At 44.6% G+C, this 19,978-nt stretch overlaps 1 protein-coding gene across 1 annotated transcript; it reads right to left on the bottom strand.

Annotated features, from left to right (window-relative positions):
- Window positions 1–1,595: 1,595 nt before the first annotated feature.
- On the bottom strand, window positions 1,596–11,982 carry LOC149313303 (uncharacterized). Its single transcript, XM_089527271.1, has 6 exons — window positions 11,700–11,982; window positions 9,345–9,452; window positions 8,762–8,848; window positions 7,025–7,185; window positions 4,986–5,089; window positions 1,596–1,794 (listed from the first exon to the last, which is right to left on the bottom strand). The coding sequence occupies exons 1-6, from the start codon at window positions 11,980–11,982 to the stop codon at window positions 1,596–1,598; spliced, it is 942 nt and encodes a 313-aa protein (XP_089383397.1).
- Window positions 11,983–19,978: the final 7,996 nt, after the last annotated feature.

Here is a 19,978-nt window from a genome sequence, read left to right on the forward strand (position 1 = left end):
TTTTAAGGACGGTAAGCCTCCATGTGATAATCTCCTTAGTGAACGAGAAGCTGAACAGGAGTCAGAAATGTGATGTGGCAGCTAAGAAAGCCAATGGAATTCTAGGCTACATCAGTCAGAGTATAATGTCTAGGGAAGTAATAGTACCACTCTATTCTGCTCTGGTTAGATCTCACCTGGAATATTGTGTCCAGTTCTGAGCACTATAGTTCAAGAAGAATATTTACAAGTGGGAGCATGCCCAGAGGAGGGTGACCAAATTGGTGAAAGGTCTGGAAACCACCAAGCCCTATGAGGAGCGGCTGAGGATGCTGGGTATGCTTAGCCTAAAGAAGAAAAGGTTAACATGAGAGCCATGTTTAAATATTTGAAAGCATGTCATATTGAGGTAATGGAGCAAGCTTGTTGTTTCCAGCTCCAGAGAATAGGACATGGATGCACGCTACAGGAAAAGAGATTCCATCTAAACATTAGGAAGAATTTCTTGAGGGTAAGAGCTGTTCAGCAGTGGAAGATGTTGCCTCGAATCGTGGTGGAGTCTCCCTCTTTGGAGGTTTTTAAATGGATGGCCATCTGTCCCAGGGAGTGCTTTGAGTGTGTCCTCCTGCATGGCAGAATAAGGTTAGACTGGATGACCCTTCTAATAAAGTTGATTCTACATATACAGTAAGAAGAAATGGAATATAGGCGTATGACATTATCTGAACTTTGGGTGAAGTCTGACCGAAAGTCAAAAGGTACCCCAGGGGAAAAGTCAGGGAAAGCAATGTCTGAGGAGTCCTTAAATAAGGGCTCCTGCCACACTGCAGAATTAATGTAGTTTGAAACAGCTTTAACTTTCACAGCTCCATCCTATGGAATCATGGGATCTGTAGTTTGTTGTGGCACCAGAGCTCTTTGACAGAGAAGGCTAGATCACTCACCAAACTACAACTCCCATGTTTCCATCGCAATAATCAAGGTGTATACCCAAGCTGTGAACCCATATCTTCAGGGACCGTGTAAATCAGTCCAACACAGAATGAATCCCTATTCCCTGGTCTGCCTTTTTTGCTGACCAGGAGCACCTCTAGCTTGTCTGGATTGAGTTTCAATTTGTTTGTCTTAAGGTAGTCCATTACTCATAACAGACACCAGTTTATAACTGAGACCACTTCCTTGGATTGAGGCAGGCAGAGACAACGTAGTATCTCTAATCTACTGATGACCCTAGATCCCAAAACTCTGGATGACCTCTCACAGAAGATCCATGTGGAGCTGTGTAGGGGACAAAGCCCTCTTCTTTTCAAGGTTGAACCAGGCAGAAGTTTCTCCCATCACTGCAGGGCAACTGGGGAGAAAGCAAGGATGGAAACAGTGGGCATTTCATGAAATGACTTAACAGCCAAAGGCTTCCTTCCATAGGGACTGTCTGACTGACTTTTGCAACACTCTGTCAGGACAGGAGTACAGCCAGCCCCACCCTGGAGAGAACATGGCAACCCATCACCCAGGATGCAGATGGCTACAACACATACAATGTTCCATCTCTGGTGCTTGCATAGACTAGGTTTATTTGATGACTTGAAATGAGCATTCTGCCTTGGTTCCTAGCATCACTTCATAAAGTAGATTTGTTCGAATTTATGGTTGTCCATTGTTATGGTCTCCTTGCAAGCCCATCTTTTCAGTTCATGGCAGTCAGCATCTTTCCAGGAATAGTCGAGTTGACCAAATGAAGTCTCTATGAAAACACAGTCTTTCTCCTTTGATTCATCACCCTTTGAGAAGTTCTGCTTGCTAACAGACCAGTCCCTACGAAAGAGTGTCATTATAGCAAGTGAAGAAATACATGTCAATACTTGTACTGAAACCTATGTAACTGAAGTGGGCAATAATGGTAGAGATGGATAAACAGGGTGTCATGCCCTGCCTCCAAGATCTTGGCATGTCCTCTGAGTCTGAAGGCTCTGATGGAGAGTCTGAGAGCCCAGGGGACATGCCAGGGCTTAGCTACAAATCCAGCAGTCCCACAATGAGAGCCTACAACAGAATTCCCAGCAGCCACAACCCTCAGATGAAGAGACCACTACTTACCAATACTCACCCCTGCAGAAAAGAGAAAGATGCTGGCACTCTCGGTATTTAAATACAAAGCACACTGCAAATAGGGAGCTCTTGCAAGACCCGGATGGACTATAAATAAAACCCAGCACCTCCCTCACTCCAGTATGGCTGACAACCATCCTTTTCCTTGGGAGAAAACCATACTGGAGCCTTGTTCTTTGATTGCCTGTTGCCTTGAATTCTGTCGGGGATGCTTTGACTGAGAGTTCCTGCATGGCAGGGGTTGGACTGGATGGCCCTTGAGGGTCTCTTCCAACTCTATGATTCTATGAACTCTGCCTGGATTTTGTGTTGTTGTTGTTTTGGGGGGGAGGGGGGGACGGGTTGGATTATCCTTTGAACTGCTTTCCTGAACTGGATACTATCTTATACATGACCGAATTGGACTTGACTGCCTCTGCTTTTCTATTGCTACCTTGGTGAGCATGGATTCTCTCTCCCATCTCTCCTTAAAACCTTCCCTAGATGCTAAGGCTTCCTGCTGGGAATCTGGCTAGCTCCCCAAGGACAAAACAAGACACAGGGCTAACTGGCTATTTCCCTCTTGTCATATCTGACCCTAGACGGACATTCTCTGGTACAACTTCACTTCCTTCTTCGTCACTCTTACCTCCTCTCTAGATAGTTTTTCTGTCTCTAGATGAAGTTGGTAGAATAAAATTTCCTGTTACTCTGCGGATTTGCCACAAACCCAAGATGCCAACTCTGCCCACACATTTATCCAGGAAATGTCATCACAAGACCTGATGGCATCACCTACAATATTAGGGGGACCTTCACACGCTCATCCTCCAATGTGATTTATGCCATACTATGTCATCAACGCCCATCAGCACTCTACATAGGGCAAACAGGCCATTCCCTGCGCCAAATGGGCATAAATCAGACATTAGGAATGGGAATACACAAAAACAGGTGGCAGAACATTTCAGTCTCCCTGGGCATTCCATCTCAGACTTCAGAACAGTGGTCCTTGAACAAAAGAAATACAAAGATAGATTGGAAAGTGAAGCAGTAGAATTGGAGTTCATCCACAAACTACAGTCCCTCATTAATGGACTGAACAAAGATAATGGCTTCCTGGCACGCTACACGCATTTCAACACTACCTGACCCCATCCTCATAGGGGGATCCTTCACTCATCCATTCTCTTCACCACAGGCTACTTCCATTGCCAAACTGGATTTGCCACTTCATTTCCATGCACAAAGGCTAGTCGCAATGCCTTCGTTCACAAATGACCATCGCTGAAACAGAGCTTGCCACTTCATTTCCATACACAAAGCATTTTGAATTCAAATTTGTATATTCTCACACACCTAGGGCATGTACAAGTCTGTCCCTGGCTTACCACTCCACCAAATGCATCTGAGGAAGTAGACTTAAGTCTATGAAAGCTCATGCCACCAACTTCTTTCTTTGGTTAGTCTCAAAGGTGTTTCAAGATCTCTCTACCTTCTAGGGACTTCATTACACCAAACTGCTGTCCCATCACAAAGATTTAAGAACTGAATCATACCAGTTTGGCATCATTTCTTATCACACTTTTCCCCATGATAGTGCTTGGGTGATCCATGATTGCATGATCTGTTAGCCACACTGCCAAATGTGTTTTGGCAGCCGTGACCACTGCTCTGCACTCCCCTTCCTAAAGCACAGAGCTGTTGAATGCAGCAGTTCTGGAGGAAAAGGAGGACAAGTCAGCATGGTTGCCAACTGCTTCCTGAAGCTGGCTGCTGTGTGAACTTGCACACAACAGCTGGCTTCAGGAAGGTGTTGGCCACCACAAGGGGAGGAAGGAGGAACAGAATCACAGCCTCTCACACCATGTGCCTGCCTAAAAAGCAGAACTACATTGGAAGGGATCTGTTGCATGAAGGCAGTAATGGAATAGCAATGAAACTGAAGCCTGTTGATGGGTTTTGCCTGTCAATGAAAAGGTGCACTAATGTCACAGACAGAAGGCAAGGCGGCAGCAGGACAAACATGACCTTGTGTGATAAGTACCAGCCAAAGATGCTTTTGTCCTGTTAAAATTCTGCTTTTTAGCCTTGCGTGATAAAGTCCATAACTGCCCTTTACTTAAATTTTACAAGACAGAAAGGGAAAAATGAACCCCTGTTCAATTCAATAGCGTAAACAAAGGAGAACTTCCCAGTACAGTTGGCCCTCTGTAGCCATAGATTCTTTATCCACAGATTTGAGCATCCATAGCATGAAAATGTTTTTTTAAAATACACTAATTCCAAAAAATCAAACTTTGATGTTGTCATTTTATATAAGCAAAAACCATGTTACTACACCACTCTGTATAGTCACCCTTCCTTTTTCACAGGGGTCCATTCTGGACCGCCTCACAAAAACGGAGTTTCTCATATATTCAAGCCCCATTGGTTTTAATATAGGCGCATGGCCATGGGAGCCCACAGCAACACACCTCGGGCACGTGTCCCATTATTTCTACCTCCATTCATCTTTCGCTTGTGAGCGAGGGACACGAGTTTAAAAACCATGAGAACTGAGAGAGGACTGTATATATGTATATAATGGGACATAAGCAACCATGGATTTCAGTATCTACAGGGGGTCCTGGAACCAAATCTCAGTGGATACCAAGGGCCCACTGTACTTTTGTGTCCTGTGGCTCAGATGCCTCTTTTTGTCTCTCTTTCACTGGTTTTTAATGATACTCTAAATGTTCCTTCACAGAAGCTCTCATTCTTATTCGCAAAGAAAGAGAAGATACTTCAGTGAGACGGATTGGGCCCCACATTTCCTAAGAGCTGGAAAACTGTGGGAACGGGCCTTTTGGTCCATGCAGACAAGGCCATAGCCATCCAGAAGCATCAGCATCTAGAGCACACCTCTTGACACTTACTCCATTATCACTCTGGAGCCATCTGACCATTCCCACTCGCCTTCGATGTTTTCATCTGTGAGGCCAATCCAGAAAGGTTCACTGAACTGAGAGACGATGTAGTTCTGGAAAAGAGAGGGGAGATCAAATTCAGCTACTTAAGCCTGAAAGGGGCCACAAAGATAGCAGCATGTCTGGGCCTGTGTATCCTCTCTCCATCAAACCCATTTGCTTTGTTTGGCAAAGATAGGCCCAACTGTGGCATTAAAGAGCAGAAGAAGTTTCCAAAGCCTTCTCTTCAGTATGACAACCCTTCAATACTTAAACTGGGCTATCATATCACCTCTTAATCTTCTCTTCTCCAGGCTAAACATACCCACCTCCCTAACAGTGCCAATGCTTAGTCTTTACATAGTTACTTGTAGGTTGCACTACACCACCCTTTTGCTGAATACTGACTTTGGACACCTCTCAGAAGTTGTCCTCCTCAAAATCAGTGGCTAGAGGCACCCACCTGCTTTTGATTTTCCCCTCCTCTCTTTCCTAGGGTGCATCCTGCACTGTAGAAACAATGCAATTTGGCTCCATTTTAACTGCCATGATTCCATTCTTCAGAATCCTGGCATTGGCAAAGAAGGCTAAAGGCCTTGTAAATCTATAGATCCCAGGGTTCCGTAGGATGGGGCTACAAAATGGTGTCAAACTGCCTTATTTCAGTGTAGAAGCACCCCAAATCTCCCTTTCTTTAAAATGCAAGGAACAATAACATCTCATGTGACAAGTAACAGAATTAACTGGGCTTCCCCACAAGTTTGTGGATGGTAATAAAAGAATTTGGGGGTTCACTAACAATGAAGAATACTGAATAATTTGGGGGGGGGAACCTTTTTGTTTTAAACTAGCATTGAGAAGACTCTAGTGAGCTTTCCCAGGATCCCAGAGTAAACACAAGGGAAACCCTTCTCAATCTACGAGAGTCTTGCACTGCAGCTTGACTGCAGAAATAATGCAGTTTGACACCACTTTAACTCCCTTGGCTCAGTGCTATGGAATTTGTTGTATGGTGAGATATTTAGCCTTCTCTGTGAGAGAGCTCTAGTGCCACAACAAACTACAAATCCCAGGATTCCATACCATGGAACCCTGGCAGTTAAAGCAGTGTAGCTAAAGCCTTGATTGTCCTCCTTCCTACTCTTTTTCCACCAGCAAGCAGAGATCTTTATGTTTAGGGAGGCATTGGTTTTTAATATGTTGCAGCAGGTGGATCTCTTCAAGGGGTGTGTGGTGCTGTGTTTCCATTTTATTATGTTGTAAACATGTTTTTAACTTTTCTTTTAACTCATTTTTTTAAGTAGAAGTCTGTCTTAATTGTATTTTAACTTTTGCGTTAATGGTTTTCTTTTTGTTTTAAGCTGTACTGTGAGGCTATACAGACCTACGCTTTGTGCCAAGCCTGTGGGCAGAGTTGGGGTGCAGCATCTGCATGCTCAATGCAATAACCCCACACCCCATGGCACCATTTTGGCACACGCAGGTCTACACAGCGCACACCATCATGACACACCTCCAGTGCTGCGTCCAAACGGCACAATGCCAAAGGGGCGTCATAAAGCCACGCCGCCGTGGCTATGGCGCCCCTAGGAAGGCGCAAAAGGGAGCTGCTTTTTGTGGCTCCTTTTCCTGCCCTCCAAGAGGCCAGATTGGGGCCATGCATGAGGTTGCCGTGGCCCAGATCTGACCAGTAAAGAGGCAGCTGCCGACCATCCGTCTGTATAGCCCCTGCGAATTGCTTTTTTAAAATGTTTGTAATCACATCCTGGGGCAAAGGTGGAATACAAATTAAACAAACAGTAGGCAAATCATTGCATTAAGACTGTTTGAAATGTACCTTTTCAGAAGCAGCAGCAGCAGTTTTTGTAAGAGATCGCCAGATATTTGTATGAGAGGGTTGGGGGGAAAAACAGAGGCGGACAAGTACACACAAGTACAGGAAAGGATAGAGCAGTTTGCTGAGAAGCCCCAAATATCAGGAAGGAAATGGATGAGGAAAATAAAAGAACCTGCTCATCGCTGGTCAGGATGGAGGCCAAGTGGGAATCTCTGGACAGGCAGAAGTTCTCGGCGTCATACCAGGACTTTTTGTCTTTGGAAATATAGTAGAGATTGCTCTCATGAACATCCCAGCCATCGATAGACCTTGCGTTTTTCTTGTAGTAGGCTTCTGAGAAGGAAAGGGTGCAAAAAAGGAATGTAGACGATACTACAGGTGGGTCAACAGGCTGCTCCCAGCGTATTCTGGCCCTGGAACTGCCCCAAATTCCCCATTACTTGGGTAGTTCAGAGTGCTACTGGGCAGTGGCGTCACTAAGGCCAGCGTCACCCGGTGCGGTCACTTATGGTGTCACCCCCCCCCCCCCATTGACCTCCTCCTCCCATTTCACACCATACAGGCTCCTTAGTAATGCTTTTTTGCACTAATGTTACTCGTACATCGTAATACCCAGTTGTGATATAAACAACTAGCAAAATTAAAATTATACCTTCAAATTACATATACATAATGAAGATTTGGTTAAAATACGATGTTTTTAAAGCAAATTTTAAAAGAATAAAAACGTTTAAAATTGATTTTTTTTCTAAAAAAATATAAAATTTTGAAATTTTAATTTAAAAAAAAAAGTCTAGGTCCTCTCCTTTCTTTCCCACTGAGCTTCATCCCACTTGCACCATCCCTTAAAGCATTTTAAAGGGAAGTAGATAAATGCCACAGCTCATTTCTGCCACAAGGTAGGTATTTGAGTAAGGGTGTCACCTTGCGCACTCCTAGTGATGCCACTGGTGCTGGGCACCTATCTACATACACATCTTGCGGCGCCACTCAGTGGTACTGCCACTGACACAAGTCACTCCCTTTGTAGAATCATAGAATCATAACATTGGATGAGGCCACAAGGGCCATCCAGTCCAACCCATTTATTCTGCCGTACAGGAACTCACAATCAAAGCATCCCCATTGACAGATGGCCATCCAACCTCTGTTTAAAGACCTCCAAAGAAGGAGACTCCACCACAATCTCCAAAGCAACATCTTCCACTGTCAAACAGCTCTTACAGTCAAGAAGTTCCTCCTAATGTTGAGCTGGAATCTCTTTCCCTATAGCTTTAATCCTTTACTCCATGTCCATCCTTGCTCCATCCTCAACATGACACCCCTTCAAATCTTAAAATAGGGCTATCATGTCACCACTTGACCTTCTCTTCAATTTTTTAAAAATATATATTTTATTATTAAAATGCTTGTAAACATACATTAACTAACATTAATTCATCAATATACAAATATATTCAAGCCTAGACAAAAGGTACACATCCATTCCTATATATACTTCCCAGATTCATTTGACTTCATAAAACACTTATTTAGCTCATTATCCTTCTGCTCCACAAACATTTCCCCATTCTCAAAGGCTAAGGTTATAGCCTTTTTTTCCCTTGTGTAATTTTCAGTTATCTTTTTTGGAGAGAACAAAAGGGTACATTTTTTGTCATGGGGTTTCTATATTGTATTTGCCTGCATTTTTTGTTACTTATTAAGGCTGCATCCAAATGTTGCAGAAATACTGAGCTGCAGAGGCAGAAGCATCCTGCACTCAGGTCTTCATAGGCAATATTCCAATTATAGTTGGTCTCATAAAACCCAGAAAGTGGTTCATTGGTATTTGGATTCCAGATGTTTACTCAGCTATTCCTTCTCAAACCATGAGGAGGGAACCTAATTTAGAAATACAGATACTTACGATATTTTTTTTTCAGATTCTCGTAATCCTTTTCAGAGGTTTTTACGTAATCTGGGATGTCCTTCACTTGTTCTGCCACTTTGTCATCTGAAAACATTTCCAAAGTTAGAGTGAGTTTCTTCAGTTGTCCGCGCTCCATCTCCTCCCCATCCCCTTATTTACATATCAAAAAACTAAAGCAGAAGTGGGCAAAGTTTGGCCCATGGGCCACACTGAAATTCCCCCAAATGCCTTCTGGAAGTCTGGAGGGCCTTTACCCCATGTTTGGGGGTCTCCTGAGGCACACACACACAGAGGCAAAAGACCCAAACATATTTCTCCCATATACCCACCTATCCTTCCTTTATACCAAATTGTTTCTCCAAAAGAAACTTGTAATCTTTCCACATCTGACATCTGCAACCCTCAAATAGGGGTCATCCATCATAATGAGGGACACCTGCCAATCCTATAAGGGGCAAGCTTTCTGACCCTCAAATAAGGGACATCCTTTCAAATAAGGGACACCTGACAAACCAACTAGGGTTGCTGATTTCTTTTTCTAAACTAATCTGAAATACATAATTGTGGGCCGTCCACTTACAGTGGTCATAGGCGACATTGGGATTTCGAAAACCGACTGCCATCGTACGCCTCAACATTTTGAACGGCTCTTCAATGGGGAGCTTGCCCATTCCCTTTATGGTATAATCTAAACTTGACAAAAGAAAATGAACACTAAATGAGGAGATTATTATTATTATTATTATTATTATTATTTCACACTTGATTGCCAGCAATTAAAACAAACATAGTTAAAAATTTACAGCATCCAAAAAGGGTCTAGAAACCATAAGGCCCTATGAAGAGAGACTTGGGGAGCTGGGGATGTTTAGCCTGGAGAAGAGACGGTTAAGGGGTGATATGATAGCCCTCTTTAAATATTTCAAGGGATGTCATATTGAGGAGGGAGCAAGCTTGTTTTCTGCTGCTCCAGAGAACAGGACATGGAGCAATGAATGCAAAGTATAGGAAAAGAGATTCCACCTAAAACCAAGGAAGGACTTCTTGATAGTAAGAGCTGTTTGACAGTGGGAAAGGCTGCCTCAGAGAGTGGTAGAGTCTCCTTCGTTGGAAATGTTTAAACAGAGGCTGGGTGGCCATCTGTCGGGGTGCTTTGCTGCTGTGGCAAGCTGGGAGGGCCCAACTGGGTGTCACCACTCTTCTGGGATGTCACCTGGTGTGGACCACATGTCTTAAAGTGGTAATGGACTGCATAAGGGAAAACAGACTAAAACTGAATCCAGACAAGACGGAGGTACTCAGAGTAGGGGCTCCTAACCCAGGTATCAGGATACAGCATCCAGTCCTAGATGGGGTCACACTCCCTTCAAAGGACTGTGTTCGCAAGTTGGGGGTGCTCCTAGATCTGTCACCCCAGATCAGGTAAATGTGACAGTCAGGAGTGCTTGCTATCAGCTTTGGCTGATACGCCAGCTGCGCCCTGTGGTAACTTCATGACTCGATTTCTGCAATGCACTCTACATGGGCTACTCTTGTGTCTAACCCAGAAACTCCAATTAGTACAGAACATGGCAGCCAGCTTGGTCACCGGAAAGACTAAGAGGGACCATATAACACCCATCTTGAAATTACTCTACTGGCTGCCTATTAGTTTCCAGGCACAGTACAAGGTGTTGATTTTGACCTTTAAAGCCCTATGTGGCTTGGGCCCAAACCTATTTACAGGATCGCTTTCTTCCATATAATCCACCCCGCACACTCCAGTCTTCTGGGAGGAACCTTTTGCAGCCTGTAAAGACCAGATTGACTGCTGCTTCCCAGAGGACCCTTTCTTCTGCCGCTCCCAGATTGTGGAATGGCCTGCTGGAGGAGATTTGTCATATTAGCAGCTTAGATAGCTTTTAAAAGCCTGTCAAGATGGATCTCTTCCGGCAGGCCTTTCCTGAATAGGGAAAAACCCTGCCATAAAGGGTGCTCACTCATGTTGCGTCTCCTGTAGCCCCTTCGCCCGGTTTGAAAAGTTATTTTATGGATTGTTTAATAGATTGTCATACATTTAATTGTCATTTTACAGAGGGGAGGGAAGATTAGGTATTTATATAATGTACTGTTGGAATTTTAAATTGTAAGCCACTCCGGTTGTTTCTGTAACAGAGAAGCGGGATATAAATAAAGATTATTATTATTATTATTATTACATCCCCATAGTGATGCCACTGGTTGTAGCAAATACCCCAGAGAAGAGGAACGGGATTCAAAATGACCCTGACAAATTGGAAAGATGGGCCCAAACTAACAAAATGAATTTCAACAGGGATAACTGTAGTATGGTAGTATACAGATATAAGGTGGAGAACACCTGGCATGAAAGTAGTATATGTGAATATAATAATAACAATAACAACAACAACAACAACAACAATAATAATAATAATAATAATAATAGTTTATTTATATCCCACCCCTTGAGGTCAATCGGGGCAGCTAACAGCGATAAAATACAATACAAGAAAGCTGTCAAGACGGATCTTTTCTGGCAGGCCTTCCCAGAATAGATCCCGGCCATGTAACGCTCCCCCCCCCCCCCCGAGACATATACAAGTGAAGACTCTGCCCACCGTTATTTTATTATTGTAGTATTGTTTTTAGATTTTTATCGTCTGTAATTTTAATGGATGGAATTATTTGATCCTTTTTTAAGGGGGGGATTGTATATATTGTATTTTTTAAAGGTTGTGTGCCACTTTGATTGTTGAAACAAAAAGCAGGATATAAATTAAAGTTTTATTATTTATTTTATTATTAAAGGACTATACCCTCCCTATCATCCTTATGCCAGTGCAGACCAGGAGACAGAGGAGGCACAGGCGATACAAAAGCTGGTTGTTGTTTTTTAAAGAAGACAGGACACAGTAACAGAGAGAGCTAAACTTACAGGCATAGATTGCTAAGGACATGATGATAAGCCAGATGACTGCAAAGATCCCACAACCAATCCAAATTTTCTTTGCAGGAATACGTGTGAAAGGATTAAACTGTGAAAAATCTACATATTCTTCTTCTTCTTCTGGCTCTCCAGGTTTTCCTTTGCCATCATCTTTGCCTGCATCTTTGCCTGCATCTTTGCCTGCATCTTTGCCTGCATCTTTTTTGGCATCCGGTTTCCCTCCCTTTGCATCTGGCGCTTTGGCATCTTTGCCTTTTGGCTTGGGAGCCATGGCTAGAAGAAGGGGAAAAAACATGAAGGTGTCACAGCAAGGGAGAAATTCACCACCAGACTTCTGCCTATTCCAGGATTTTGCCACCATTAACCAAGATCCATCTAGGAGCCCTGTTGGGAAGGGAGCACCAACAATGGGCAATTGCTAAGCAACAAGTAGTTGTTCCTCTTTCTGCCGCATATGACTCTGGATGCAGACAAGACTGCTGCATGTTTCAACTTATGTGGAAACAACCCTTCCAAACTATATAATCTGATAGTGATCATAGTCCAGATAATAGACTTTGGTTTTTCAAGCTATGTGGCCACGTTCTAGAAGAGTTTGTTTTTGACGTTTCGCCAGCATCTGTAGCTGGCATCTTCAGAGAATGCATCAGAAACTAACATGGCCACATAGCCTGAAAAACCCATGGATGCTGGCCACGAAAGCCTTGGACTTCACAACAGAGTTTGGCTTGCAATAAGTGGATTTCAAAATTAAAACATGGAACTCAACAATTGTGAATCACTGGAAATGCATTGCCCAAAGAATCTCATGATTACAGCTCATCATTGTGAGATTTTGGAAGGAAAAAAAAATGAATGCAAGTACAAACCAGGAAGAAAAGGAAGCGGAGGCTGGCCGTCATGTGCATTGTACAGAAAACAAGAGAATGGAAACAAAACAAGGACTGTTGTGCTATTGAAAGGTAATGCAGGAATAAGTGCATGGATCGTGTTATTGATACTGTTGTAATCATGTGCAAGAAACTGCACAGTTACCGTGCAAAAGCCCCCTTGTGTGGCTTTTGTTACCTGATCTCTTTGTGTACTGATATTCCTGACTAACCCAGCTATGTCTCTGAATCCTAGCATTGGTTTTTAAACGTCAAAGAATAAAATACTTAGGAGGAAAGTGTTTATGGAAGGCAGGAAGAAAACAATCCCAAAGGGAAACTTTGAAGGCTTGCCTAGGGGAGTCTACCAGGAGGAGGACAGACAGGAGGCAGAGAGGATCACCATACCTTCTACTTCTCTTTCCTCTTCTTAGTTCCAGGTTACAGCTCAGGTACTGGCCTTGCTCTTCTTCGGGTCTGTTTTATTTGACACCTTCCCTACTTTTCCTCTGTGTTTCCCATTGCCTCTTCCAGCCTCCTCCAGCTGCTCTGCTCCCTTCTTTCCTCCCAACCACATGGACCATGCGCCTTCCTCCCTGGGACTCAAGCCACTTGCTGATTGGCTGGCTGCCTGCTGACCCACACCTGCATTCACAATCACTGGCACGACTCACCTGGAAGGAAAGGCGCATTGTGATGGCACTGCGAATGGGGAGCCCTGGGACAACAGGCTGTGACTTCCCAAGTCATCCAAAGGAGGGGACAGCCATCCCAACTCTGCTGGTAGCCATTGTAGGTTGAAGGTCCCATTTTATGTGAAGTCACACAGGTTGCTGGTTGGTTTCTGATTGGTCACACAATTCAGGAAAATGCCATCCAGATGCTGTCCTGTCCAGCTAGCCAGTATTTCCAGGGGAGGTACACTCCGCGCTCCAACCCTGCATTTCCCCATTGTTTTCCAAGGGATGTTGTCACTTCCATCCCATAGGAGACCCAAGCACTGGCACAACAGGCTGTGACCTTCAAGTCGAACAAAAGAGACAAGAGCCACCTGGCCGGCAGCCATTGTGGGCTGAAGAGCCCTTGTTTAAGGAGAATTCAGAGACATTGCCATGTTAGTCTGGAAATATCGGTATGCAAAGTGATCTTGTAGCACCTTTGGGACTAACTATACAAAGGAAGTTGTAGCGTAAGCTTTTGTAGACTTTGTGGTTCATGCTACAACTTCTTTCACGTAGTTAATACTCCAGTGGCATCACTAGGGTTAGTGTCACTCATCACCTCCTCCTATGCCACACCATACAGAGTCCTTAGTAATTTTTTGTACTAATGTTACTCATATATCATAATTCCCAAATATCACTGGCTGTAATGGCAGTAGTTGTGACATAACTAACTAGCAAAATTAAAAATTGTACCTTTAAATTACAATTGCATATGCACAGCTTAGATGTGGCTTTCTCGTGGGTCAGACAAAGTCCATGTGGTGTGAGATGGTCAAAAACGCTGGAAATTTCTGAAAACAGCCCCTGAAGAAGCTGTGATACGACCAAAACACATTGAACTTTTGAAGAAATAAAAGTTTTGGGCCATTGCAAAACATGTAGGACTTTGGACTTTATCACATGGAGGGGAAATCAAGGATTCAAAAGGTATTATCCAGGGAAAGTCGCATGATTGCAGCTAAGATTAGGATTTCCCCATGAATGATTTGTTGCTGGTTATTCCCTGGTTATTCCTGGGATAGGTCTTCTCTGACCACAATGTTTTGTGATAATCTTAGCCGCGATAGCACAACTTTCCCTGGATAATGCCTTTTGAATCCTTTGTTTTCCTCCATGTGATAAAGCTTCAGTCTCCTTCAATCTTCCACTGTGAATACATGCTTTCCAGTTTTTCTGTTCTGTTTCTCTTGGGTCACACAATACAGGGCAGCACCGTCCAGACACTGTCCAGTGACCCATTCGTGATGGAATTTGCACCCACACTGGCCTCGTAATCCCAACTGTAGTAATCCCAACCCTTATCCTCCCATCACTGACATTGCCCTTTTACCCTCAAGATCCCTCCCTGGATCTGGTACTTGGGTCTCAGGGTTGTCTCTGTACTGAACAAGTGGCTGTGCTGATCACTTGGTTCAATGTGGTAAATCATGACCCATTCTCCTTTGTAATTCCTCAGCAAAAACCATCAGGCACAGTTGTAAACAAAAAAGTCATGTATTGCATTACAAATGTGTCAGACGTGAAACTCCCTGAACTCTATCTACATTCCCAGCTTCCCAAACCTTTTCGTCAGCTGTGACTGGTTCATTTGATCCAAGCATTCCTTACGTCTCACTGCACACCATTGTGTGCATGAAGATATCCATTGTTTCCAATGGGATGTTGTCATTTCCATCCCATGGGAGACCCAAGCATAGCTTCCAAAGTGGGAACCACAATTTGGATGCTCCTTTAATGTCTTCAGTTGATGCTTTGGGTTTAGTTTAATCTTAGGGTCCATCTACACTGTCACAGTTTAAACGCTATAGCTCCATCCTATGGAATCCTGGGATTTGTAGTTTTACAAAGTCTTTAGCCTTCTATGCCAAAGAGGGTGGGTGCTTCACAATTCCAGAGCTCTGCTACTGCAGTTTAATTTTGGAAAAATAGAGAGAGAGAAGAGATACAAAGAAAAATAAGGTCATCAGGCTGTTTGGGAATAGCGAGGGGAGAGGGAGGGAACAACGTGGCTGCCGATAATGCGACTTCCCCAGAAGCAAGGTTTCACACCTGGAGACCTATGCTATTAAGAGCTCATTGATGAGTTTTCACTATCAATGAAAAAGGATCCCCAAACTTCCCTTGGGGGATGCACCCAGTGGTGGCACTCAGAGCCTTCTCTGTGGGCACGCATGCTGTCGCCCAAGCACCAAGATTGCCAGAGTTCATTACTAGAAAGCCAGAGGGACGTGGCACTTTGCAATAAATAAGTGGGGTTTGGGTTGCAGTTTGGGCACTTGGTCTGCAAAAGGTTCGCCCCTTTTTTCAGGATCTGATCATGGTTTAAAAGCCATGCATTGTCATCTCCTAAGGTACTATGCTTCCTGACTACTGATATATCCAAACACCCTGCCTCTGGGGGTCAAACAACCCTCTCATGGGAGTCGCCTTAGCCCCCCCCAAGGATTCTTGGGGGCCCACAGGAAAGGCTCCAGAGGAGGAGGAGGAAAGGCACTGCTTTGCCTCTCAAGGTCAGGGCAACCAAACAGCCTCCTTTTGCCAGGACAAGACATTTTGACCTTCTCTCTGAGGAGTCTGGGAAGAATTGCAAAACGTCCCCCATCTGAGGATGCTAAGTGAAGCAAAGGGAGGGAAGGAGATGGTTAAGAAAGGCAAGGAGGTAGAGGGGGGTGTTCCCACTTGCGATTTGAAACGATTTTAAATACAGCGGTTTGTTTTAAAGCGATTCAAAATAAAGCGAGTGTTATCCCGCTTTTCAAATCGCTTTATTTGTATTGTTCCCATTGATGTTACGTTTTTATTTTAATTCGCTGTAATTGACATGGTTTCGTTCCCATTCAAGGAGCCATGTGCGAGGAGGAGCTGCTGAGGCAGGCAAGCGAAGGAAGGGGCGGGGGAGCAAGAAAGAAGGGCCCCGGGCTGGTTGGGCTGCTGCTGGGGCCCTTTGGGGAGACCGATGGCAGCCTGTCTGCGCCCTGCCTGGGCTCGGAGGAGGGAGCACCAGGGGACAAGAAGGGAAAGCCGAGCATCACTACTGCCTGCGTCCCCTCCATTGCCTGCGTCCCCTCCATTGTTGTCTCCGGAGTCTCAGAGAACTGGGCCAAGCAGCCCAGCAGTTGGGGCCAGAGAGTGCCTGGCCCAGGGGCAGGGATCATGGAGCCAAGATTTGGGAACTAAGGGCCCCCATTATAATGGGGCCTGGGCACGGTGGCGCAGCAGAAGGGGGATCCAGACCCCATGGATTCCGCCCTTGGCTCCTTCCCTGCCAGGGGCACCGTCTGAGGGAGCTCTCCCCCTCAGCTCTTTCCTCCTCATCCTGCTCTGGAGGCTCTGGAGCTGGTGACAATGTCCTCCATGAAGGTCTGGTGCTGCTGTAGCTGCCTCCTCCTCCTCCTCGTGTATGGACTGAGGCATGCAGTGGGAGCCAGTGTTTCACACACACATACATTTCCAGGTTTTTTGTTTTTGCATGCCTTCCAGTTCTTCTGGACTTAGGGCAACGCGAAGGTGACCCTATCCATGGGGGTTTTCTTGGCAAGATTTCTTTGGAAGAAGTTTGCCATTGCCTTCCGATGAGGCTGAGAGTGTGTGACTTTTGCCCAAGGTCACCCAGTGGGGTTTCATAGCTGAGTGGGGAATCAAACGCAGGTCTCCACCCCGGGAGACAACCAAAGGCCCAGCACCGTGGGGCTACCGAAGGGTGGCTGGCAGCCCCCTCGATGCCCCCCCCCAGCATCAGAGCAACAGGTTGTGGATGGCTGCATTCTGGTGTGTCGAGTGGTGAGATGGGGTGAAGCCGTTAGTGGTGTTACTGCTATTGTTATTGTTCTGGGCCTTCCCGTTGTTTCTGACTTATGACAACCATAAGGGAAGCCTGCCACTGGGTTTTCTTGCCAAGATTTATTTAGAAGTGGTTTTGCCAGTGTCTCCCTCTGAGACTGAAAGAATGTGACTTTCCTGAGACCACTCAATGGGTTTCCAAGGCCAAGCGGCGATTCAAACCCTGGTCTTCAATTCACAAATCACTCCACCACTCTGGCTCTTTCTTGAAGCCTGTCACAGGGTTGTCATGGCAAAACTTGCTCAGGGGGGTTGCCATTGCCTTCCCCTGAGGCTGAGAGAGTGTGACAGTGGGTTTCATAGAAGAGCGGAGAATCAAACCCAGGTCTCCAGAGTCCTAATCCAACACTCAGATCACTGCATCCTGTTGGCTCCTATTCCCATGTACTAACTACAAAATAATTTCAGATTTGTTGTTGTTGTTGTTGTTGTTCTTGTGTGTCTTCAAGTTCTTTCTGACTTATGGCAAACCTAAGACAACCTTATGGGGTCTTTTTGGCAAGTTTCTTCAAAGTAGGGTTGCCATTACCATCCTCTGAGGCTGAGAGAGTGTGGCCTGTCCTGGGCCACTTACTTGGCCACAAATTGTGCATACCCCAGAATGCATCCCCCAATATATTGGCAGTCCTTCCCCCCAACACTTTCTCATTTCCCCCCAACCATCTCATAGCTGGAAGATGGAAATAATTTTTAAAGTAACATTTACATCTGGACTATTTTTTAAAAAGTAAGGTCCAAAACGCACTGCAGAAATAATCCATTTTGAGACCGCTTTAACTGCCCTGGCTTAGTGCTAGGGAATCCTGGGAGCTGTACTTTCTTCTGGCACCAGAAGAATGATTGAAAGAGCATGCGCTATTCACATTAAAACGAGCATATATTCACTCTTGTCACGTTAGAATGGAATGGTTATCCAATAGCTCCCAGTCCATGCCTCTTCATTATCAGGCAGCAGGCCCCCCTCAGCAATGCAGAAGGACAAGTGGAAGCAAAATTGAAGCGGAATTGCAGCATGGCTTCATGGGAAAAAAACCCTTCCACATGCGGGGGGGGGGGGACCAGGGCCAAAGGAGATATGCACATCACACCAAACAACAGCGCACTGAATGCAAAGTTGCCTAGGAACAGGGTTTGTGACTTCGCTAGTTCACCGAATTTACTCAACTGTGGATTGACGCGTGGTTGCGTTCGGAGTGCGTTCGGACTGCCAGCGATTACGTGTGGTACCCTTTTGCGCAATAACATGAATACGCATGATTGTGTTCAGGATGACACTGGATTATACTTCCAATTTCAGTCGTGTGATATCGTCCAGACAGGGAAAGGTAAATATCACACAAAATTACATTTCCCAGGATTCCTTAACATTGAACCAGGGCAGTTAAAATGGCCTCAAGCTGGATTATTTCTGCAGTGTGTTTTGGACCTAAGTGGTCCATATGGTATTACCATTATTCAGCTTTGTAGATGTTATTATAGATTGGAAAGACATAGAGTACAAACTGCTCAAGTATATTTCTCTTCCGCAGTGAAATGTGCTTTTCCGGCTGACTCTCAGCTCTAAGGAGGGGGCTGCCGGGGGGTGGCAGTGCAATGGCACAGGCGGGCATCAAGAGGGGTTTTGGGCATTTATATTTATACATTTTGTGAATTTAAATGATTGTTTTTAGCTTTTGTTTTGTAATGTCACCTACATTTTTCTTGAATTCCTGCATTTTGTGGTTTCTTTCCCTCCATTCTGGTTATGACATCTGGTCTCTCTGCTCAAGGTTCCTCCACTGCTTGGCCTTGTCCCAAGAAAGAGCAGGGTGGCGGCAGCGGAGGATGGAAGTAATAGCATTAATATTAATCAATAATAATTAGTTATTAACAATAATTAATTAGTAATTATTAATAATTAATTATTGATAATAAATAACTATTAATTAATTAATCAGATATTTGCATTACGATTCATAACAGTAGCAAAATTACAGTTATGCAGTAGCAACGAAAATAATGTTATGGTTGGGGGTCACCACTACACAAGGAAGTGTATTAAAGCGTCGCGACATTAGGAAGGTTGGGAACCACTGCTCTAAGGCATTATCGCATTACAAACAAACCTGGCAGACAAGCAGAGAGAAGGGTGTTTCTCTTTCTGTCTCCACATGATGTCGAAGCACTTTCATTCTCTTTTGGTTGTAAAAGCATGGGAGAGAGTCAGAAAAGCATCCCTTTCGCCAAACAGGTTTTTCCAGCTTGGTAAAAGAGACACTCTTGCAACCTTCTCCCACACTTTTTTCACTGGAAGAGAACAAATGTGATTCAAAGGCACTATACAGACGGGAACAATGGGGCGCTGTTGTCACGTGATGAGGGCATCAAAATGGCGGCACCATATACAGATGGGTGACGCCATTTTGACGCAATGGACACTTAGTGGCCACACATCATGACGCCATCGTGACGTTGCGAGTGCACCACAATGTTGCAATGCGCACTGCGATATCACAATAGTGCCACAAAAAGAACCTGCTTTTTGCTGTTTCTTTTTACTGCGCGAGGAAGCCACGCGGTTTGTCCGCTGCAGCTTCCTTGCGCAGCAAAACAAGGCGCCCTTTTTGAGTGGTCTGTACCCCGCCAAAATCATTTGGAGATGCAAAGAGAAATACACTTCTCTCTGCTTGCCCACTGGGTTTGTTTGTAATGTGATAAAGCTCTAATACCAAAGTTGAAATATAACTGTTCTGACCAGTAGCCATGGATGGTCCACCTTCTGGGGATAGATCTCTGTCATTTTTGCCAGTGATGTTCTTGTTCTTTATTATTGGATTCATAGTGATAGACTTAG

The sequence above is a fragment of the Sceloporus occidentalis genome, unplaced genomic scaffold (assembly GCF_023333645.1).
Source record: "Sceloporus occidentalis isolate IW3139 unplaced genomic scaffold, rSceOcc1.0.p SCAF_5, whole genome shotgun sequence".
NCBI classification, from domain to species: Eukaryota; Metazoa; Chordata; class Lepidosauria; order Squamata; family Phrynosomatidae; genus Sceloporus; species Sceloporus occidentalis.